General features: G+C 40.6%; 1 protein-coding gene across 3 annotated transcripts in view; it reads left to right on the top strand.

Annotated features, from left to right (window-relative positions):
• Window positions 1-25,364, top strand: part of gbe1b (glucan (1,4-alpha-), branching enzyme 1b) — a 601,271-nt gene that overhangs the window by 76,373 nt on the left and 499,534 nt on the right. For all 3 annotated transcript variants that reach the window (XM_060833872.1, XM_060833871.1, XM_060833870.1), the window contains exon 2: window positions 12,386-12,555. In XM_060833872.1, coding sequence (XP_060689855.1) covers window positions 12,386-12,555 — 170 coding nt within the window. The remainder of the gene's footprint in view (window positions 1-12,385; window positions 12,556-25,364) is intronic.

Below are 25,364 nucleotides of genomic sequence, written 5' to 3'. Positions count from 1 at the left end.
CATAAAAATAGGATGCATCGTTAGTAAATTTGGTCTGCTTTCCTTTATTGGTCAGAGCATGGAGTGTAGGGGTTGGGGAGGTCATGTTGTGGCTGTACAGTACATTGGTTAGGCCACTTTTGGAATTTAGCATGTAATTCTTGTCTCCTTCCTAATGGAAGGATGTTGTGAAACTTGAAAGGGTTCAGACCAAAACTTAGAGGGATGTTGCAGGGTGGAGGATTTGAGCTATAAGGAGAGGTTATAGGCTGTTTTCCCTGGAATATCAGAGGTTGAGTGGTGTCCTTAGAGGTTTATAAAATCATGAGCATGGATAGGCTAAATAGACAAAGTCATTTCTCTGAGGTGGGTGAGTCCAGAACTAGAGGGCATAGGTTTAGGGTGAGAGGGGAAAAATATAAAAGGACCAAAGAGACAAATTTTTCACGCAGAGGGTGGTGTGTGTATGGAATGAGCTACCAGAGGAAGTGATGAAGGCTGTTACAATTACAGCATTTAAAAGGCATCTGGATGGGTACATGAATAAGAAGAGTTTAGAGCGATATGGTTCAAGTGCTGGCAAATGGGACGATTAGGTTAGGATATCTGGTTGGCGTGGACAAGTAGGATGGAAATGTTTGTTTCCGTGTTCTACATCTCTGTGACTCTATGACTCTACAACTGATTATTGACCAGAAAGGAAGGAGGAGAACACACCCCCCTCCCCCCATCTATATCAGTGGAGTGGAAGTTGAGTACATTAAGTTCCTAGGTGTGATGATAACCGACAACCCGTGCTGGACTTCCTATACAGATGTGACAATGAAGAAGGCACCACAATGCCTCTTCCTCAGGCGGCTCAGGAAGTCTGGCATGTACATAAAGATCATCATCAACTTTTACAAATGCATCATAGAAAGCATAGTGTCTGGGTGCATAATGGCCTTGTATGGCCATGGCTCTGTCGAGGACCATGCGAAACTGCAGAAGGTTGTACGCATATCCCAGATCATCACGGGGGCCAATCTCCCATCCGTGGACTCCATTTGCACTTCTCGTTGCCATGGAAAGGCTGCCAACATCATCAAAGAGGATAAAGTGAGGACTGCAAATGCTGGAGATCAGAGTCGAGAGTGTGGTGATGGAAAAGCACAGCCGGTCAGGCAGCGTCCAAGAAGCAGGAGAATCGACATTGCGGTCATAAGCCCTTCATCAACACCACACTCTCGACCCCCAACGTCATTAAAGACCCATCTCATCCTGATAATGCTCTCCTACACCCTCTTCTGACAGGCAGATGATACAGAAGCTTGAACACATGCTCCAGCAGCTTCAAGAACAGCTTCTTCCATGCTGTTATTAGACTGATAAATGGACCTCTCTAACTTCGAATAATGCTGATCTTGTTAATGTTGATGTTGCCTTGCCCATGTCCTGTGCTGTCTAACCTGTGTGCTTTATTCTGTCCAAGTCCTTTTGTATGTCCTTGTTATGATCTACCTGTACGGTTTGCAAACAAAGCTTTTCACTGTACAAAGGTGCATGTGACAATATATCATATCAAATCAAATCAAATCTGTGGTCTGAGCAATGTCCTCCACTTTACTGATAGAATCAGAGTGCACAAGGATAAGGAGGTCACGTTGAACTTGTGCAAAAGACTTTTTCGGCTTCATATGGATTGTCGTGTACAGTTGTGCCACATTCTAGAAAAGCTGTGAATGCATTGGAGAGGGTGCAGAAGTCATTCAGAAGAATGGTTTCAGGAATGAGAAATTAAGAGGATAGGTTGAAGACATTTGGACTGCTCTCCTTAGGGAGATTACAACTGAAAGGAGATTTGGTCAGGGTTTTCAAAGTCATAATGGTCTGGGAACAGTAGATATGGAGATACTGTTTCCACTTGCAAAAGAAATAAGAGGTCTTAGATTAAAGGTGATGTATAAAAGACAGGTTCAGTTGAGGCATTCAAGAGGGCATTGAAAGGTTATTTGGATAGAATTGGTGTGCAGGAGTATGGGGAAAAGGTGGGACATTGTATAGTACAAAAGAGACTATTTAGCTCAGCAGGTCTGCACCACCAAAACTACGCAAAGTCAGCCTTGAAGATTATGACATTTCAAGTGCTCATTCAAATCGAAGTTTCCCAGCTCGCGCTCTCTGAAAAATAAATGTTTCCTCAAATCCCTTCTAAACCTCCTATCTTTACGTTACAATTATGCCCCTTTTGTATTGACTCTTCAACTAAAAGAAATAACTGCTTTCTGTGCATAACTAAATGTCTCATTCAAAAAGTGACATCATGGAAAATGTACATGCCCTCAGTTCTGTACTGAACTGTCATCTGGGATTATGGAGTCATTGTGAGAGTGAGACTTAACCATGACATTCTAATTGGTGAGGTTTCTATACTCTTAGTCACAATTGACATATAGTGTACCGTCGAACTAAGTGTTGACTTGCCTGAAGATATAAACTATAATTTTGTTTAGGGTGGATTGTGTGCCTACTGGCGGTTCTGGGAAGGGAGGATTGGGCTGGGTAGGATAATGCTGGGGATGTAAAGTATCAGGCACATGTTGGATACCACCCATGGACAATGACTATAGCATTGTGAATTTGTGTTTTTCCTTTGGAGTAATCAGACAGAATTTGTTAAACAATGGAACATCGATTGTGCATTGTAACAACAAAAAATTGTGTTTTGATTTTGTTTCACCATCTTTAGCGTTGTCAAATGTCCCTGCATTTCCAACAATATTATCAAGCAAAGCACTCTGTTCAGTACTCTCCTGATACAATGAATTAAATTTACTGGCATTTCAGTACTGGACAGTACAGAGTTATTTTGGTTTCTCAGTTTAATTAAAAATATTCCTGCAAGTTTGTTTGATCCTTGATGTCCGACCTACATTGCGAAGGGCCTCATTAATCTAAACAGCTGCAATTTTCTCCATTTTGGAAAAGAAAGACTGCTGTTTTGTGTTTGTAAATTCAATTTCTCTGGTATCTTGTTAATTTAAGTGAATCTCCACAGACATAAATGAAAGGATGTTTGCATCTGTCAGGCGCACGTTTGTTTTCCTGATCTGATCATGAGAAATCTGGCAAACTGTTGCAGTTTATGTGACCACCACTAATTGCTTTTCCAGATTAGATCAGTTTTCAAAACCTCATTTCAAATGAATTAAAAGGTTAAAGGTTATGTGAATACAGTGTTTACTTTTGAATTCTGATAAATGGTGAAGCAAAGAATTCAGTGTGATGAGTTTCACCTTGTGTACATCAATCTCAATTCTAATCATAGCTCTGAATTGGAAAGTTAGCTACAATCTAGAGGCTTGAACACTCAACTTTAGCTGATACTCTGTTGTCCTGTTGCCCCCTCAGTCGAAGCAAAACACTGAGACGCAGTATGGCTTTACCTTCTTCATCTTTATTCTGGGCCCTGGAGGGAGAGAGAACGATCGCCCACGTGCGCGGAGATATGAGTTCTCGATCTTTTCTCTTGAACAGCAGTTTCTTAATTAATTATATTGTCATTTTACAGGGAGCAGCATCCCGATAAGGCAACGTACATGCTGATTGTGATGGTCACCCAATCAATAAGTGTCAATAGCAAAGATTAAGCCATCTGCTGATACACAATGAATGTTCTTAACCTTAACTGGCTTCACATAATGAATACTTTTCACCTTGTTAAACTGACCTTACATACTGAATGCTTCCAATATTGTTAAATGCTCCACATAATGAATGCTTTTCCATCTTGTTAACCCACTACCCTTGCCTCCAGCACCCCATTGTTAACTGCAAGTTCTTATCTGATCTGAATCATGCTTAGCTGGACCTCTTGTTTCTCAAAACTCAGGACCTAACTCTTTTCCCTACCTGCTTATACCCTATACGCATTCTTATTCCCATGTAGGTGATTATTTCAAGTTCATCCTTCTATCCTGGCCAATGTTTAACCCTTAACCACAACCATGAAAGATTGTCCATATATGTATTTCATGAGTTTGGATAACTTTTGGTGGGTGTTCCTTGCATCGTATCCACGCTCTGATGTCTTTATAATCATAACACAATTATTGTAAATGGACGCTACTGAGGAGCAGGTAAGTTTGAATTTTGCTCAAGCTACTGTAAGTTCAAATCAAATTCAATGTCCTGTAATTGATTGATGGTCCAGTAGCTGAGCTGGGATGTTCTCAGTGCTCTACAGTGTGGGAGCTGATGGCCCAGCTAATCTGTTGCCTTGAAACCAGGGCTGGAAGACTGACTTCCTTCATACAAATCTCCAAACTTCGAGTGAATGTTTTGTTAGGGAGGGTGCTCTTGGCTGTACAAGCAAAGGCTATAAAATCATTTATTCCAAGATTTCAATATAAAATAGTTTACATCTCTGCCATTCTGAATTTCACTTGTCTGGACTTAATTATATGAAAAATATCTCTTTCTTGGGAAATGCCAAGAAATGACCATTTCTAATAAGAACAATTTAACCACTGCCTCATGACATTCAATGGTGTTACCATCACTGAATCACCCACTATCAATATCCAGAGATTACCATTGATCAGAAACTCAGCTGGACTTACCATATGAACACAGTGGTTAAGAACAGGTATAGGGCTATGAATCCTGCAGGAAGTAATTCACCACCTGACTTCCCAAGCCAGACCACTATCTACAAAGCACAAGTCAGGAGTGCGATGGGATACTCCCCACTTGCCTGAATGAGCGTAGCTCCAACAACACTCAAGAAGCTTGACACCATTCCAGGACAAAGCAGCGCGCTTGATTGGTACCACATCCACAAACATTTACTCGCTCCACAACTGGCGCTCAATAGCAGCAGTGTCTACTATCTGAAAGTTGCACTGCAGAAATTCACAAGAGATCCTTACACAGCACCTTCCCAACACATGACCACTTCCAACTAGAAGGACAAGATCAGCAGATATATGGGAACATCACCACCTGCAATTTCTCCTCCAAGCCACTCATCATCCTGACTTGGAAATATGTATCACAATATCTTCAGTGTTGCTGGGTGGAAACACTGGAATTCCCTCCGTAAGGGCACTGTGGATCTACATATAGCACACAAACTGCAGCAGTCCAGGAAGATAGCTTGCCGTTGTTGCAGGTTATGTGCACAGTCCATTTTCACCATTCCCCACCAACACCAGAAACAGATTTCTGAAAAACCTCTGCTGCTTTCCTTATTTTATGAAGAGCCCTTTATCAAATGATTCATTTCACTGTTTCTCCTAACTCTACAATTACTGTCTGCTACCAGCTTTTATGATGACTTCATTCTGTAAAGATCGTGCAATGTTTACCATGTTGGTGTTAGATAAATCTAGCTGTTAAATGTATTTCCATCTTTTGGTACAATGTATTGGTACCAGTTATTTAAATAGCACTTTAACAGTATTGCTGTGTGTAACTCTCTTCTATACATTATCGCAACTCACTTCATTTATGTCACTCATACAACCTTTTAAATTCCATGCCATATTGCTCTGATGTGCTTTGTTCATGGATTCCAAGGATAAAAGTCGATCTTTATTTGAATTTAAACAGCATTTTTAAAAAATCTGGTATTTAAGTAAGCACTCTTGATTGATCAGTAATGTGCTTGTCCTTGAAACCGGTTCTTTTCAATTTAGCTGTACTTTAGCTTATTCATTATTGCTCAAGTACTGTAAAGATATTTTCTCAGCTGCAAGCTGCACCACTGCAATAATGTCACAGGGTACTGCAAAATATTTTTACTTATAACTGTACTCAATGTGCCTTTCAGATTTGCAATGAGATTCCAATCGTGTGCACTGGTTGAAGAAAATTATTGTCATCCTCTTTTTGAGTTACGACAGAGAGCTAATTTTTTCATATGAACCCCAGAATGGAGTTGATTCAACCACCGCCATTCTCTTCACATCACTGTTGGATGGAGGTTCAGAACCTTAAACTCATCCAAAACTCTACTTCCCGTATTCTAACTTGCAGCAAGTTAAACCATCACTGTTGAATTCATTGCCAGATCAGAAGCCGATGTGAGTCAATGTTTTCAAATCCCTCCATTGTCCTACACTCCTTTGATATGTGTTCTACCAGTTATAGGTATTTCCTCATCAACCTGTTCAAAGATGGTATTACATAGTTCTAGAGTAGATGGGAATTGAACCCAGGTCCAGTTATAGCCTTGTAGGCAAAGCTCCATCTCCGTTTTGAAACCTGTCTGACCCCCCCCCACGTCTCTATCCAGTGGCAGCTTGACCTTCAGATAACAATCTCTGCAGTACACTTCCGAAACATCTCCCTCTCCACTTGTCTTTCCCTTTCAGGTATCATATAATGTATATATTTATAAACTTTGATAAGTTTTCACTCACCTCTGCTAGTATCGCTCTCCTTGGCTCAGTGCTAATTGTTTTTCAGTTTACGTTCCTGCGAGGTGCCTTGGGACATTTTACTGTGTTACAACCATTGTATAAATGTGAGTTGTCAAAGCCAGTTTCCTGTGGGAATTCACGTAATGATGCTTCTGATTGACTTGTTATGTTTTTGCTTGTGGAGAAAAATGAAAAAGGAATTTTGATTGGTAGTATTCTGCTGTATTGTTTACTTTTATGTTGATGAGTACCATTGACTTTTAATTCAAAAGATTTAATTTCCTTTGGTGTGCTTTTGTTTATGTTGCTCAGCTTAAATTGCTCAAATGTAATCACTTCAAGGTAAAAGCACGTCTTTGCATTATGAACAGCCCGTATTGGTCACCCAGGTTCCCATTAATTTCTCAGATCGGTGCAGTGCAGTAACATACACAGAATGTTGAGCTGCTTTGTTAATTGGTGCGTGTTAATGACTGGATGCGATCTATGTCGAATGTATAGTCGCTCTCCAATTTCTTTTCAGTTCTTACATCTGAAATGATACAATCATAGTGTATTGCAGCAAAGGAGGAGATCATTTAGCCTGTAGTGTTTGTCTTTCAACACTTCTCTTTCAGTAATTTCAATATCAATGCATTACAGTAACCTCAGTAATTTAACTTGTAGTGATTTAGAATTCAGAACTTTATTCCATGGATGACCATTCAGCTAGTTGTATCTGAATGGCTTCCATCTAAAGGGTATTGCGAAACTTGAAAGGGTTCAGAAAAGATTTACAAGGATGTTGCCAAAGTTGGAGGGTTTGAGCTATACAAGAGAGACTGAAAAGAGTCATAGAGATTCACAGTACAGACGCAGACCCTTCAGTCCAACTTTTCCAGATATCCTAAATTAATCCAGGCCCATTTGCCAGCACTTGGCCTATCTTCCTCTAAACCCACTCATCTACCTGCTATAATTGTACCAGCCTCCACCACTTCATCTGGCAGCTCATTCCATACACGCACCACCCTTCTTGTGAAAAAGTTGCTCCTTAGAGCCCTTTGAAATCTTTCCCCTCTCACCCTAATTTTGGACCACCCCCAACCCAAGAAAAAAAAGCTTGAATAGACTGGGGATATTTTCCCTGGAGCATTGGAGGCTGAAGTGGACCATAGAGTGGTATATAAAAGCACGAGGGGCGGAGGTAGGGTAAATAGACAAGGTATTTTCCCAGGGGTGGGGGAGTCCACAACTAGGGACAGGTATGAGGTGAGAGGGAAAAGATTTAAAAGGGATTTAAGGGGCACGTTTTCATGCAGAGGGTGGTGCATGTATGGAATGAATGCCAAAGGAAGTGGTGGAGGTTAGTAAAAGTTGCAGTGTTTAAAAGGCATCTGGATGAGTATGTGAATAGGAATGGTTTAAAGAGATATGGACCAAATGCTGGCAAATGGGACTAGGTAGGTTTAGGGTGAGAGGGGAAAGATATAAAAGGGGCAACTTTTTCACACAGAGGGTGATATGTGTATGGAATGAGCTGCCAGAGAATGTGGTGGAGGCTGGTACAATTGCAGCATTTAAGAGGCATTTGAATGGGTATATGAATAGGGAGGGTTTTGAGGGACACCAATTCCTGGCAAATATAAATTCCCTTCAGTTCAGGTCCTTCAGCCACTGTTACCTCTGGGAGATTGTTTGCGTCTTCCCCAGTGAACACAGATCTGAAGTATCAATTCAACTCTTCTGCCACTTCTTTGTTCCCTGTAATATATTCCCCTGTTTCTGTCTTCAAGGGCCCAATTTTAGTCCTAACCATTTTTTTCCCTTTCACATACTTAAAAAAGCTTTTACTATCCTCCTTTATATTTTTGGCCAGTTTACCTTCATACCTCATTTTTTTTCTCTGCATATTTCCTTCTTAGTAATCCTCTGTTGTTCTTTAAAAGCTTCCCAGTCCTCCATTTCCCCACTCATCTTTGCTATGTTATACTTTTTCTCTTTTGACTTTATATGTTTCTTAACTTCCCTCGTCAGCCACGGCCACCCCTGCCTCCTCATAGGATCTTTCTTCCTTTTAGGAATGAACTGATCCTGCATCTTCTGCATTATGCCCAGAAATATCTGCCATTGTTCCTCCACTGTCACCCCTGCTAAGGTATTGCACCATTGAACTTTGGCCAGCTCCTCCCTCGTAGCTCCATAGCTCCCTTTATTCAACTGAAATATTGTCACTACCGATTGTACCCTCTCCCTCTCAAATTGCAGGTTGAAGCTTATTGTATTATGGTCACTACCTCCTAATGGCTCCTTCACTTCGAGGTCCCTGACCAATTCTGATTCGATGCACATCACTTGTACATCACTTTCATAAATTGCTTCTTGGCATTTCTCATCCCTATCCAAACCTACTACATTCCTGTTCCTTAAATCCTGTCTATTGAATGATCTCTCTCTATTGTTCTTATTGAACAATACCTTATTGAAACTTACAAGATTCTTAGGCGACTTGACAGGGTGGATGTGGAGAGGTTGTTTTCCTCTTGTGGGAGAGTTCAGAGTTCCCTTTGGCACTCCTTTAATACAGTATAATTGTTTTCCCCGTGAATTCATCAAATCATAGAATCCCTACAGTGTGGAAACAGGGCTTTCGGTCCAACAAGTCCACGCCGAGTCTCCAAAGAGTATCCCACTCAAACCCATTTCCCACTATTCTACGTTTACTCCTGACTAATTCAGCAAACTTACACATCTCTGAACACACTATGGGCAATTTAGCATGGCCAATTTATCTAACCTGCACATCTTTGTATTGTGGGATGAAACTGGAACACCCGGAGGAAACCCACGCAGATACTGGGAGAATGTGCAATAGAGTTCTTCGAGGTAGTGACCAAGTTGATAGATGAAGGAAGAGCTGTTGATGTCATATACATGGACTTTAGTCAGCGGTTTAATAAGGTTCCCCATTGTACACCAATGGAGAAAGTGAAGTCACATGGTGTGCAGGGTGTTCTAGCTCGGTGGATAAAGAACTGGTTGAACAACAGGAGACAGAGTAGTAGTTGAAGGGAGTTTCTGGAAATGGAGAAATATGACCATTGGCTTTCCACAGGGGTCAGTGTTGGGGCCACTGTTGTTTGTAATATACATAAATGATCTGGAAGAGGGCACTGTTGGTATGATCAGCAAGTTTGCAGATGACACGAAGATTGGTGGAGTAGCAGAAAGCAAAAGGGACTGTCAGAGAATACAGGAGGATAGAGATAGACTGGAGAGTGGGGTGGAAAAGTGGCAGATGGTTTTCAATTCAGAAAAATATTAGGCGATGCATTTAGGCAAGACAAATTCTAGAGCAAATTATACAATGAATGGAAGAGCCTTGGGAAAAGTTGATGGGCAGAGAGATCTGGGAGTCAGGTCCATTGTACCCTGAAGTTTGCTGCACAGGTGGATAGAGTGGTCAAAAAGGTACATATAGAATGCTTGCCTTCATTGGATGAGGCATTGAGTATAAGAGCTGGCAAGTCACGTTAAAATTGTACAAGACATTGGTTCGGCCACATTTGGAATACTGTGTACACTTCTGGTTGCCACATTATCAAAAGGATGTGGACCCTTTGGAGAGGGTGCAGAGAAGGTTTATGAGGGTGTTGCCTGGTATGGAAGGTGCTAGCTATGAAGAGAGGTTGAGTAGGTTAGGTTTATTTTCATTAGAGAAAAGGAGATTGAGGGGGGATCTGATTGAGGTTTACAAAATCATGAAGGATATAGACAGGGTGGATAGAGACTAGCTTATTCCCAGGGGTGAAGGATTCTTTTACCAAGAGGTATCGGTTCCAAGGTGAGAGGTGGAAAGTTTAAGGGGGATACAAGCAGTAAGTACTTCACACAGAGAGTGGTGGGCATTTGGAATGCGTTGCCAGCAGAGGTGGTAGATTCATTTAAGATAGGTCTGGACAAATGCATGAGTAAGTGGGGAGCAGAGGGATACAGATGCTTAGAAATTGACTGACAGGTTTAGACAGTACATTTGGATTGGCTCAGACTTGGAGGGCCGAAGGGCCTGTTCCTGGGCTGAAAATTTTCTTTGTTCTTTCTTTGTTCCACACAGACAGTTGCCAGAGGCTGGAATTGAACCCAGGTCCCTGGCACTGTGAGGCAGCAGTGCTAACCACTGAGCCACCCCAAATATAAGAATTGGTATTCTTATAAATAACCTGACAAGACAAAATGTTTTAAAAAAATGTATTGTTTCAGTAATAGTCAAGTTTAGTGTAACTAAATGACTCAATTATTTGTGGTATCATTTCATCTGTTTTGTTTCACATGTTATGTACATGCAGGTAGAGTGCCTATTATTCTTTAATTTTTGTCAACTCTTGCTTGCTTTGTTGGTTTAATCTTGGGTTCGTATTGATTATTGCCAACTGTCATGGTCTGTTTATCATTTCCCATGTTAATACCTTTCTCTTTTGCCTTGGGCTGGATATTATGTGCTCCCAGTGCATGTATTTTGGGTGAGGGGATGTCCAATATTAGATGGGTGCCCAGCATGTCATCTTCCAAACCATTCATCATTAAGTTTCACCACATACTACAGATGGTTATTGGATATTAATATTGGTAAAATCTACCAGATATAAATAAGTAAGCAACTCAACTTTCTCAAAACTTAATTGACCCCAATTTTATACAGCCTGCGCCATAAGATGGTTGGTGTGCGCAGTTGGGTAGGCGTTAGCAGTAGTTGTTTTTTTAAGTGTTAAATCAGTGCACAGGAAGGCAAGGAAGCCAGCGTTGGAAGGTACTCTTCCTCCATCACGAGGCTGCATATTACATTCCACCCCATTCACATGTCCAGGATTGGTGACACCATGTGTGTGTGGTGATCCCATGTACTGCTGTTTCTCTTCATGTCAATTGTAGAAATCAAAGTTCCCTTTGAAGGTCGAGGGAGTGAATGTTTTAAGTTAGCAACAACTAATATTCATACAATAAGATCTTAGAAAGCATCTCTGTTAGTGCAACACTCCTTCTGTAATGCACTGACGAATCAGCTGGAATCCTGTGCTCAGTTTCTGGGTTAGAGCTTGAATTCATGATCAGAATATGCCCCTCACTCAGTCACTTCCTAACACTTAAAAATTGCAAGAAAAGTGGGAGAGGAGAGCTTGGATTGAATAATGTCATCAACTTACTATCAGAGTACAAGTTGGTACATGTCAGTTTTGTAAGTGAGCATTACCATGAACTGCTAAACCAGCATTCATTCATTTTTTTTTGGCAACTCTACTGTCAATCTTTCTTGGATTCCGAATAATATTTTTTGCTGATGCAAAGTGCCTTGTATTTGAGACCTGGTTATAGCCAATAGCAGCACAAAAGGTGCTATAACCAGGGGTTGAGGAGGTTGTAAAGGGCCCTGAGAGCTGAAATTGAATTTGGAGCATTCCCAGCAACACCATCTGTCAAAAAAAAACAGGATCTGTGTTTTGGAATGATCGCTTTGTAGCACCTGAATTTAAAGATCGTTGGTAGATATCACTTGGTGTCAATACCACTTGGAAACGGAGTTTTGTCGATCCAGTGTGTGCTTTCTCCACAAACGAGTGATCCCTTCTTGGAAGAGGAGAGTTCCCTGTGTCTGTGGAGTTTTTGAGTTGCACTTAGTTTAAGGCAAACCTTTGTTGCAAGCATTAACCTCCATTGTTTTCTTCTGAAATTCTCTTCTCTTTTTGTTTGAAGACATTGTCCCCTTCTAGCATTGCAGGTCGCAGATATCAATTGACTACCCAGATGGCTCCAACCCATTATGCCTTACTGATCTTCATTTGTGTTCTGGTGAATTGAAATATGATCAAACCCAATACCTGAAATGTTCTAGGATTTTGAAAATATGTAATATTATTATATAATGTTTAATATATTTAAAAGCTTCAACTTCTGTTGTCCTTTATCATTCTAACTGCCTTTGCTGTAACTTTCTCTGAAACTTTATATTTTTGAACTGTCCCTCATAGGTACAATAAATTTGTAACTTTGGCAAGAAGTATTGAAGAGAATGAAGGAAGCCTAGAGCAGTTTTCCCGCAGCTATGAAACCTTTGGTGTCAACCGATTGGCTGATGGTGGAATTTACTGCAAGGAGTGGGCTCCTGGAGCAAATTCTGTGTCTCTTGTTGGAGAATTCAGTGAGTATGCATCATCCCTGCAAACCTTTTTTTACTTTATCGTAACAATGTAATGTTCTAAAAAGAGCAAAGTACTGCTGTCTGAGACATAAACAGAAAATGCTGGAAATGTTGTCACCTGTCTAGATCATGGAACACCTGCATTTTGTCTCAGGGAGTGTGCTTTTTGTTTCAGAAGATTTTATTCACTTGTTTTATTTATGAGGCTTATTATCAGTAAGTGACAAAATTTAGATGTGGGGCAAAGGAGTGTGAGTGGAATTGAGGTGCTGAACATGGCTTATCTGATGGAGCTCCTCACACCAGCTCCATCATTCAATGTCCTGTTCTTGTTCACTTCCATCTTGAATCCTATGCCGTCACAGATGAATTTATGGGCATGGGCTATATGTTAAACAGATCACGAGCACTGGAATGTGTCAAGACATAATTGGAGGTGTGCACCAAAAGCTGTATCCTATTGTTCCAAAAAGCTGTCAAGAAATATACAAAATCCCAATTAGACTATCAGTATAATCAGTTTGCTTTTTTGTCAGGACAAAAGCAATTTGCACCAGGTTTTGTCATTGGCAGGATATTGTCACACATTAACGTTTAAACAGCAGAGAACAAGAATCACTACTGTTATGTTATGAAGGTGTAATGAGTAATGTACTTTTAAGAGAGTTGAAAGCTATCAAGGACTTAGAGAGGCACAGAGAGTTCAGAGCAAGGTAACAATGTAACACTTGGTCAGGTACTGGCTGGGTTGCTATGAGACAAAAACAAATTCAAATTTGGCCAATTAGTTTAAACTATACCCCAAGATACTAAATTCCAGTCAGGTTTGAATTTCGTATTTGACAATATTAAAACCAATGAAATGATACAATGTTTTGGGGTATAAGACCAGGGAAAATTGAACAGTTGGGAAGGGGTGCTGCCAAAAGACCAACAGATGTAGGTTCCTTGTAAGAACACTGAGACGTACCTGTCTGGAGAAGGAGTTAGTGCAGGAAAAAAACATTAACACCGACCTGGAGAGCACAACTGCTGAGGAAGATACAAAGAGAAAATTCCATAGCTGCCTGGTTTTGAAATTTGCATTTCTGGGGTTTTAATCTGGGGTTTTATCAGACCAGTATTGTAGAGGGGAAAATAAAGGGTAGGTTTAGATAAATGAGTTGTAAATAGTTGTTAGTTAATCATTTTCTGTTAAACTTTTTAAAAAAAAAATAACGTTAATTTTTATTTTAAATTAGTGACTTTTGGGATAGTTCTTTGCCTCTCAAATTTTCATTGATGACAGCACGGTATGAATCTTTTCAGTGTGTCGCGTTGAAATTAGCAGAGAGGTTTTACCCTGTGTTGTAACATATGAGGCTTGTCAAAGGTATTATGGGTGGAAAGTATACAGACAGTGAGCAGTATTCTGAATTCCAGATCATGAGGATTGGTTAAGTTGTTTTTCAATTCTTTTTGATTCTATCAGTGATGACACGATATTGTCTATAAATCAATGGTAAACCTTCACTTGCGTTATTGATCTGGTGGAGTTAATCTTTTCTTGTTGAATTCTTTCTTTTAAGCTCCCTTTATTTTTCATCTTTTCGCTCAGGTGGAGAGAGAGGGCAAAATAATTTGCAGGCTCTGGGTGTGTCAAGCTGCCTTGTGTCTATTGATTTGTAGCAAACTGCAGCCCGACCAAGGCTGCCATCAGGCAGTGTTTTCTTAACTCTAAGACTATTTTGAAACTGCCACCCAGTTTCAAAATGTCCTCTTTACTGTTTTGCAAAATAACATTGTCTTGTACAGCTAAAAACATGCATCAGTTTCTTCAAGTTGCAAAACTTTCTTTTGCGCCATGTAGCAGAGTCCGTTTCTAGTCAAAATGAAAAATATGGTCCCTTACAAGTGCCAGACGTGTGAAGAATTTCAAAACATAGTGGGTTTGGAATGTGAGGATAGTCCATCAGTATCTGGCATCTGCAAGGGGGAGAAGTGAGAATCTCAGAAGAGAAACCTGAAGATAAGTTGCAAAATAAGTTCCATTCAGATATTGGACATAGTCAGCAGCAAATGCTCCATGAAGGTTAATTTAGTCCCAAGTGGAAAAAACACAGTTACAGTACTAACACAACTCAGTGCTCCAAAGGCAGTTATAATAAAGTGACATTAACCAGTGATGCTTACATTTAGAACCCATGCAGTGTCAAAGTGACCATTCTAGTGCATAGTTCCTACATTTTTGTTGACAGGTAATATTGCTTGGAATTCAGTCGTCTCCTCCAGGACACCACACAATCTGTGTTACTGCTATACTTGAATATTCCTTGAAATTTATGGTTGGTTTCCAAAGCTCTGTGTCCTCACCTGTACCAAATCTTTCACACATCACATTTCACATCTACGTTGGCTTCTGGTTAAGCAATCTTGATTTTAGAATTTCATCCTTGCTGTCAAATCCTTTCATAGACTTGCCATTTCTCTCTCTCTAATCTCTTGCAGCTCCACAATCCTCCTAGAGATTTAAGCCTCAATTTCATACCATCTCTTCAGCATTAGCCTGCTTCTAATGATATGTTTTGAGCTCAGTCCTGTTTTTAATCTCTCCACAATTGGTGTGGCCTTTGACTGCCATGGTCTTAGTCTACAGAATTCCATTCATAATCATCTGAGGCCATTACCACCTCTTTTTTTCTTAAGGTATTGTTAAAACCCACCTCCTTGACAAAGATTTTGATTTCCTCACCTAAAAACTCCTTATGGGATATAATGTCAAGTTCTGTTTGATAATTGCTCATGGAATTTCTTCGAGAAGTGAGCTACGTTAAAGCTTATATGTAAATACAAATAAAAGCAGAAGACAGAAAAAAGTTTTTAACCAAATATGTGACTGTGGGGCTCACTTCTGGGTTTAGTTATTGAATTTGAAACTACTGATCATTTAAAGTTAGATTGACTCAGTGGATTAAGAAAAAGGATTAAAAGATGTGGAAATGGGGTGGATGGACATGATTAGAATTGTTTGCTTGAATAAAGAATAAATTTACTGGGCTAAATATCTTGATTCCTTGTTCTAACCTCTACATTGTTCTGTGACTGAGCTCCTTGAATTGACACATACATAAACATGCTGGAGAGGAAATGATTAGCTGGTGCATCCCATCAGTCTGTCTGTTTGAGATGCCTTACAAAACAGATTAAGACATTCCCTACTCTCATTTTTTAATTCATTTATGGCATGTGGGCTTCGCTGCTTGGCTGTCATGTATTACCCATCCCTAGGTGCCCTTAAGAATGTGGTAGTTAGCTGCCGCGTTGAACTGCTGCAGTCCACCTACTGTGGCTTGACCCAGATTGCTTTTGGAGAGGTAATTCTAGGATTTCAACCTATCAACAATGAAAGAATTGGTGATTTATTTCCAAATCAGGATGGTGAATGGCTTGGAAGGGACTGCTGTTGGAGATGTTCTTATGTATCTGTTGCCCTTGTCCTTCTAGATGGAAGTGCTGTAGAGGATCTGTGAATGTTTGGAATGCATCTTACAAATAATACACACTGCTGCTGCTGAGTGTCTGGGTTGGAGGGAGTGGATATTTGTGGATATGGTACCAATCAAGCAGGCTGCTTTGTCCTGGATGGTGTTAAGCTTCTAAAGTGTTGTTGGAGTTGCACCCATCCAGGCAAGTGGGGAGTATTCCATCACACGCCTGACTTGTGCCATGTAGATGATGGACAGGCTTTGGGGCATTACATAAGTTACTCGCTGCAATATTCATAGCCTCTGACTTAATCTTAAGGCCACTGTGCTGATGTAACCTCCAGGTGAAGCAGTTGGATGGGAGACATAATTGGAAAATTTATCTCTGGAGGCAGTCAAAATCCCTCAATTACAGAGAAAATGACTGCGAGAGATCCATAAATGAAAAAGCTTTTGAATTCCAGGTTGTTGATTAACAATGAAGGAACAGAATACATGGGGTAAATTTTTGAGAGTTAAACTTCATGTTGGCTGAAATTAGGGAGTCTGGAAAAAGAGGACATTCAAAAGATTGAGTGGATGGAAGGGCTGTTACTAAGCAGATGAATTGGAGCATGGGGGTGATGTTCAGAAGTGGAAATAAGTGTTTTGATGCCCAATGGGGTTCAAAACGTTATCACGTGAGACTTCAGTGTTTGATTTAATTTTAGAAAACAATTGGTGGATTAGAAGTTGAAAGGTGTGAGGTTTTGAATTACTTGATACTTTTTTCCTCTTCTAGAATAATGAGCATGCAGACAGTTCGTTTCAGTTTGTGGATGAATGTTTGACAGAGCAATACTTTCCATTCCACCCACACTCTTCCACTCTCCATAGACTTGAGCTCATGCAGCTGACTGCTTAAATCCTAAATTTCACCAGCTTCCATTCACTTCTCACTTTGTATTGACTGACCTACAGTGGCTGTACAGGACATTCCCATCCTATCGGTCTCCTTCCTATCAGAAAGATGTTGTGAAACTTGAAAGGGTTCAAAAAAGATTTACAATGATGTTGCCAGGGTTGGAGGATTTGAGCTGTAGGGAGAGGCTGAACAGACTGGGACTGTTTTCCCTGGAGCTTCTGAGGCTGAGGGGTGACCTTTAAAGAGGTTTACAAAATTATGAGGGGCATGGATAGGGTAAATAGACAAAGTCTTTTCCCTGGGGTCGGGGAGTCGAGAACTAGATGTTTAAGGTGAGAATGCTTAAGGAAAAATGTAAAAGAGACCTAAGGGGCAACTGTTTCACTTAGAGGGTGGTACGTGTATGGAATGAGCTGCCAGTGGAAGTGGTGGAGGCTGGTACAATTGTAATATTTAAGAGGCATTTGGATGGGTATATGAATAGGAAGGGTTTGGAGGGATATGGGTCTGGTGCTGGCCGGTGGGACTAAATTGGGTTGGGATATCTGGTTGGCATGGACGGGTTGGACAGAAGAGTCTGTTTCCATGCTGTACATCTCTGACTCTTTGGCTCTGGTTTAGCAATGGCTTTTCTGTATTCAAATTCTCCCTGGCCTTGTCCATTACTGTCTCTAACCCCTTGCCCTGAATTGAAATCTCTGCTTATCTGTTTTTATCTCTTGAATATCCTGATTTTAATTGTTTCATCATTAGTGGCTGTTCCTTCAGCTTCTTGATGATAAACGTTGTACCTGTCTTTGTAGAGTCATAGAGATGTACAGCATGGAAACAGACACTTCGGTCCAACCTGTCCATGCCGACCAGATATCCCAACCTAATCTAGTCCCACCTGCCAGCACCCGGTCCATATCCCTCCAAACCTTCCTATTCATATACCCATCCAAATGCCTCTTCTATGTTGCAATTGTACCAGTCTCCACCACTTCCTCTGGCAGCTCATTCCATACCCGTACCACCCTCTTTATGAAAAAGTTGCCCTTAGGTCTCTTTTATATCTTTTCCCTCTCATCCTAAACTTATGCCCTCTCGTTCTGGACTCCCCAAACCCAGGGAAAAGACTTTGCTTATTTATCGTATCCTTGCCCCTCATAATTTTGTAAACCTCTATAAGGTCTAATGGAAAGATGTTTATAAATTAATGAGAGACTCTAGACAGAGTTGATGGTAGTTGACTTGTCCCTAAGATGGGGAATTTCAAGACTAGGGACACATTTTTAAAATGAGAGGAAAGAGGACATGAGGCAAACGTTTTACACAATGATTCACGTGTGGAATGAACTTCCTGAGGAGGTGGTGGATGTGGGTACAATTACAATGTTTAAAAGACGTTTGGATGGACACATGAATTGGAAGGATATGGGCCAGGAGCAGGCAGGTGGGACAAGTTTAGTTTGGGATAATGTTCGGCATGGGCTGTTTGAACCAAAGGATCTGTTTCTGTGTTGGATGACTCGGTGTAAATATGTATGTAAACCTTGTTAGCTGCATGTTAAATAAGGAAAAATTTAAAAATCTACTTGATTGATTAAACATTTGGCCATCTGGCCTAATGTCACCTTTTTTGGCTTGGTGTCAATTTTCTATCCTATTAAGCTGCTTTTGGGTACCTGCATATTCTATTGAAGATGTCATCAACTACCGGTTATTGCTGAAGTAAGATTGTAGTTGGTTCTGATCTATAGCACCTGCTACGTTCAAGAAATTCAGAACTCTGTCATGTGATTGCTGAAGAAATGATTCCAATTTATCAACTCTGTACAAATTTGAGGTACCTGACCTCTGCTAACGCCAGTTATGCTCCATGCTATATGTATTCCTTTGGTATTTCAATCAGTGGAAATTTTTAACTGAAGAATTATGCTGATTTTAGTATGCTGAAGATCTGATCTGAACTTGATTACTGGAGCAATGGAATATCTCATTCTGCTCAGACTTAATTGCATTAGTTTGATCTCTTAACCCCCATCCCAATGCTGAAACACACTTCCCACTGATTGATTGTCCTAGGAAAACACTGATAGCTCACTTGCTCCTCCATACCTTTTGCTTTCATACACCCCAGTGCAGTCAGGTTATATTTTAAAAATCTGATTTAGCTGTTGTATTTCAGTGTTCATACTAATCAATGGAGGCAAGAAATTCCTCCCTCGCTCCAGCTCCATTTTGTTATCCATTGTTTGATTAGGTTTTCTCATAGGCTTTTTATTTATTGGATTTGTTCTCTGTTGGAGGAATTTGCTTTGTTGTGTCTAATTCATTTTTGGAGCTCCATTGATGTTAAAAAAAAACCCAAAGCTTTGAAGTCTTGGAAGTTCTCCACTGAAAAGAAAATTTGAGTAGAATGATGTAATTTGGTTGGTATGAAGGACACTTTTTTTTTAGTAGGAGCAAGTGTGATAACTGAGTGAATGTGTGTATGCTGATTGTGGAGAAGGATAGGCTGGCTGAAAGATGTGTGAGCGATGGAAAACAAAGATGTGGAATATAGACAAGGGACTAAAAAAGGTTGAAGAGATATGCTGGACTGAGGTTGGAGGGTTACAATTCTGAAGTTGATGCCAGTGTAGATTGAAAAGGTATCCATTTTTCAATACTAAAAGGAGATAGAAGCCTTTGAAGTGCAAGGTGGTGATCAATACTATGTAAATTAAACAGAATAAGGCTATTTTCTTAATTTTTGTGAAATGTTGGGGTGACTAACTTTTTTTTATTCATTCATGAAATGTGAATGTTGATGGCTGAACCAAATGCTCATCTCAAATTGCTAGAGGACACTTTGAAGAGTCAACCACGTTGTTGTGGGTCTGGAGTCATATGTAGGCCAAACCAGGTAAAGGCAGCAGATTTCCTTCCCTAAAGGACATTAGTGAACTAGATGGAATTTTTTCACAATTGAAAATGATTACGTGGCATTAGACCCTTAATTCCAGATCTTCTAATAGTGTAGTCAGTATTTCCTTGGCCAGGTTAAAGTTGATTGATGTTAACAGGGCTGTTACACCAAAGGAGGCCATTATTTCATCCTCTTTTATCTTAATGTCTTTGATGGTCTTCAGGAATTCTTGGGTGGAGTAGATGGAGTGACGTGAGTCTTCTATTAAGTGTTTTGGTCTTAGACCCAAAGACATATACACTAAACGCCATTAACCTCATCAACAAAGATAGTATCATCAAGCTAGTGGACCTATGCCTTACCACCCCCTTCACCTTCAATAAAATAACCTCCAGACAAACTAACAGAAGACTCATGGAATCTCCGATATCAGGGTTCTTAGCAGAAGCAGTAATGCAGAGACTTGAACAAACAGCTCTGCCAACCTCCAATCCAAACTTGGGTCCGCTATGTGGATGACATCTTTGTCATCGCTGAACAAAACAAATTAGAGAAAACCTTCAGTACCGTCAATAATACCCTTATTGACATAAAATTCATTAAAGAGGAGGAAAACAACTACAAACTGCCATTCCTGGACGTCACAGTTGAGCGAACAGCCAATGGGGAACTTCAAACCAGCGTCTTCGGGAAAACAACACATACAGACCAAATAGTGAACTATAGAAGCAAACATTCCAACATTCACAAAAGAAGCTGAATCAGAACATTATTTCAATGAACCACTACACAGAGCAGTGGAAAATCACCTATACTATGTATTCAAAAAGAATGGGTACCCAATGAACACAGTCTGCCGATTTCTCTGTAACAAACCCAAACAAGCAGACAAAATAATCCACAAACCGTAGCCACTCTCCCCTACATCAAAGACATCTCGGAAATGACTACAGACTACTCAGACCCCTTGGCACCATGGTAGCCCAGAAACGCACCAACACACTAAAACAGCAGCTAATGAACTTGAAAGAACCTATACAGACACAAGCAAAGCTAATGTCATTTACAAAATACTGTACAAGAACTGTAACGAACACTACATTGGACAAACAGGCAGAAAACTAGCCACCAGGATACATGACCATCAACTAGCTACAAAAAGACATGGCCCCGTCTCACTCGTATCCTTACATACAGATGAGGAAGGGACACTACTTTGACAGGGACAACACATCCATCCTAGGACAAACCAAACAAAGACATACATGAGAATTCCTAGAAGCATGGCATTCTAACCAGATGTGTCAACAAACACATCGAGTTAAACCCCATCTACCACCCCCTGAGAAAAGAAACAGGAGGTGACTTCACCACAGGAAATAACATCACCACAGGAAATGACATCACCAACCCAAAGAAACCCAAACATTTAAATAGAAAGAAGTTTTTAGCAGTGCTTCGCCTGAGGCCCATCGAAGATGTTACCTCGTAGGGTAATGAAATATCTGGAAATGAACCTTCAAGCTCAGTGAGCAAACCTCATCCAAGATGGAAAAACTTCAGATGGGAATAAAAAATAGAAGGTTATGCTGATGTGTTCAAGATGAAGTGGGTGAAAGATGTTAAACACAATCCCTGACTTAGAACACATGGAACATCACCACCTGCAAGTTCCCCTCACTGTTACTTCAGTTACTGGATCAAAATCCTGGCATTTCCTCCATAAGGGTATTGTGAGCCCATCTATAGCACATGGCCTACAGCAGTTTAAGAAGGCAGCGTACCACCACCTTCTCAAGGGCAATTTGAGATAGGTAATAAATGCTGGCCAGCCAGTGATTCCCACATCCCACAATGTACAGCATGGAAACAGACCCTTCGGTCCATCCCATGCCGACCAGATATCCCAACCAATCTAGTCCCACCTGCCAGCACCCGGCCCATATCCCTCCAAATCCTTCCTATTCATATACCCATCCAAATGCATCTTAAATGTTGCAATTGTACGAGCCTGCACCACATCTTCTGGCAGCTCATTCCATATACGTTCTACTCTCTGTGAAAAAGTTGCCCCTTAGGTCTCTTTTATATCTTTCCGCTCTCACCCTAAACCTATGGCCTCTAGTTCTGGACTCCCCAACCCCAGGGAAAAGACTTTGTCTATTTACCCTATCCATGCCCCTCATAATTTTGTTAACCTCTATAAGCCTCCAACACTCCTGGGAAAACAGTCCCAGCCTGTTCAGCCTCTCCCTGTAGCTCAAACCCTCCAACCCTGGCAACTTCCTTGTAAATGTTTTCTGAACCCTCTCAAGTTTCACAACAACTCTCCGATAGGAAGGAGACCAGAATTGCACGCAATATTCTAACAGTGGCCTAACTAATGTCCTGTACAGCCGCAACATGACCTCCCAACTCCTGTACTCAATACTCTGACCAATAAAGGAAAGCATACCAAACGCCGCCTTCAGTATTCTATCTACCTAAACCCCAAGGTCTCTTTGTTCAGCAAAACTCCCTAGGACCTTACCATTAAGTGTGTAAGTCCTGCTAAGATTTGCTTTCCCAAAATGCAGCACCTCGCATTTATCTGAATTAAACTCCATCTGCCAATTCTCAGCCCATTGGCCCATCTGGTCCAGATCCTGTTGTAATCTGAAATTTTCCAAAAAAAAAAAAAAAATTTGTGTTGTGCTCGTCAGGACAATTTAATCAGTATCAAGGAAAAAGAATGAATCGTGTATGAGAAGATGACGCCAGTTGTTTTGCAAGTAATTTCAGGTCATTCCACTGCTAACCTGACTGCTCGCCACAGCTCATGTGGAGCTACTAATAGAGCCATCAGTTGATGGGATAATACTAGGCAACCCATGAGCCAACTAACCTTCCGGTTATTGTTAATTTAACCATGGATGAGAAGTAAGAGGAAAGGATGCTTCCTAGGGCTTGTTGTGGGTTTCCGTTTCACTTTTTATAAAATAAACTTCATAATTGTTTAGAAGAATCCTCTCAACGTTTCTCGTACACAATCCCTCTTTGCTGGAGGACAGCTACACAGAATACAATTCTAAAATTAACTTTTTCATTCAAGCAGATGCAATTTATTTTGTTGTCTTGTCACTTCCCCTTGAAATTGAAGCCTTAGAGTCTAGGCATACTGTACTATCTCCAAAGACATGACTTCCTTTCCAATGGTCTTCTGTTCTCCAGTTGTGGTCCTAACAGGATAAAATGCGAGGAAGGGCCACTGGACCTAAAAAGTTAAATTTGATTTTTCTTCACAGACCTGCCGAACTTGTCCAGCAACTTGTGTTTTTGTGGTCCTGTCTGTGTTTTGTATAGCAGTATCATAACTTCTACCTCTTTGAATTCTAGCTCCCTAGTTATAAACGTCAGCAACCTAGGTCTTTAATTTATTTTCTGTATCTAAATTATGACACTTAGATTACTTAGTGTGGGAACAGGCCCTTCAGCCCAACAAGTCTGCACCGACCCGCCGAAGCGCACCCACCCAAACCCATTCCCCTACATTTATCCCTGCACCTAACACTGTGGGCAATTTAGCATGGCCATTTCACCTAACCTGCACGTTTTTGGACTGTGGGAGGAAACCGGAGCACCTGGAGGAAACCCTCGCAGACACGGGGACAATGTGCAAACTCCACACAGTCAGTCGCCTGAGGAGGGAATTGAACCCAGGTCTCTGGTGCTGTGAGGCAGCAGTGCTAACCACTGTGCCACTGTACCACCCACACTTATATTATGTGCATACCTGGACTCCAAACTCTCATTGTTCAGGTCCAAAGCAGATGGCCTCAAATTTGTCTTGATTGAAATCAGTTTGCTGTGTTGTACTGAGAACTACCTGCCATTTAGAATGAATCCCCTCTGTTTTTGTCTGATTCAGGATCACACTGACCTTTCTTTTTACTGTGACATTGGCAGTATCATCCTCTCCAGCGAAATCCGATACATAGCACTCATAGAGACAGAAAACACAGTGAGGTACTCAATCAGAAGATCTATGTTTTGGACACAGTATGCTCCTAGTGTTCCATTAACTACCTTTTTGTAATTTATATGTTTGTGGTGTTGTATCCGTTCTCTGTTTCTCTCTTTTCAGTTTTCCTCTGCAGCTTTTCAAATGTTTTATCAATATTTTTAACCGATATTGTAACTGTTCCTTTTTTTCCCTCCCCTACCCTTTCTGAATTGAGTATCTAGTGGGCATTTTTGTCTAGCTTGAGCAAGATCTCTATTATTGCCATTGCCATAATTCCAAGTGACAACTTGTACTTCAGCTTATCAACACATTCTGGGCATTTATGCACATGCATGTGAAATGTATGTTATTTTTGCCCCTTGCTTGCTCCTTCCTCTTTCGGAATTGCTCTTTGTTGTATTGCTATTTGTTCCTTCTGGTCTTTGTATTTCTACATTAATGTTTTATCTTTGTATCTTTTCATCTGCCAAATTAGTCTATGTTTAAAAAGGATTCTCTGAACCCTTGATTCCCTGCGCTTAGCAACTTTACTACGTTATTGAAATGTTTCAAATTCTATTTCAGCAAAAATCATTTGTCTCCTGTCTACTAAAGAGACAAGCTCAAGGGCCTACTACCAACTATTGCCTAAATAATCTTGGATGAGTCACAGAGTCTTACAGCTTGGAAACAAACCCTTTGGCACAATTAGTCCATGCTGACCATGTTCCCAAATCAAACTAGTCTGATTTGCCTGAGTTTGGCTCATATCCTTTCAAACCATTCTTATTCATGTTCTTATCCAAATGTAATTTAAATGTTGTGACTGTATCTGCATCCATCACTTCCTCTGGTAGTTCGTTTCACTCTGGAGGGAAAAACAAAAGTTGCCCCTCACATCCTTTTCAAAACTTGCTCCTGTCACCCTAAAAATATGGCCCTTAGTTTTAGATTCACCCACTCTAGAGCAAAGATCCTTGCTATTTGTCTTGTCTATGCCCCTCATGATTATATAAACCTCCATAAAGTTAGCCTCTCAATCTCCTGTTCTCCAGTGAAGAAGTCCCAGCCTATTTTCATAACTCAAACCCTTCATTCCAAGTGACATCCTGGTAAATCTTTTCTGAATCCTCTCCAAAGTAGTAATATCCTTCCTAGAGCAGGCTCAACATCTACCACAAATTTACTTTCTTGCCTTTTCCCAATATTACTTGATTTCCTTAATGTTCAAATATCATTCATCTTGGTCTTGAATATTCACCAATTATGCATCCATAGCCACCTTTCAGTAAATATTATGCTGGGAGGAACGGGTGATTTTGGACCTCTGACCTTAAATCGCAATATCACTGGTGAAGCATATTATTCACCTGCACAACTGATAACAGAGCTGCTTGGTGGTATCTCTACCTCTGATCCAGAAAGCCCAGGTTCATGTCCCAGCTGCTCAGAAATGTGTCATAACATGTCTGAAGATATTGTTTAAAAAAATTTAAAATAGTTAGGAAAGACAGAACCAGCAGAGAAGAGTGAATTCTGTGAAATTTCCTTGTGAATTGAAATCAG

This window comes from Hemiscyllium ocellatum, chromosome 12 (assembly GCF_020745735.1).
Source record: "Hemiscyllium ocellatum isolate sHemOce1 chromosome 12, sHemOce1.pat.X.cur, whole genome shotgun sequence".
NCBI classification, from domain to species: domain Eukaryota; kingdom Metazoa; phylum Chordata; class Chondrichthyes; order Orectolobiformes; family Hemiscylliidae; genus Hemiscyllium; species Hemiscyllium ocellatum.
Note: the sequence above shows the minus strand (reverse complement) of the source record. Positions and strands in the feature narration are given on the sequence as shown.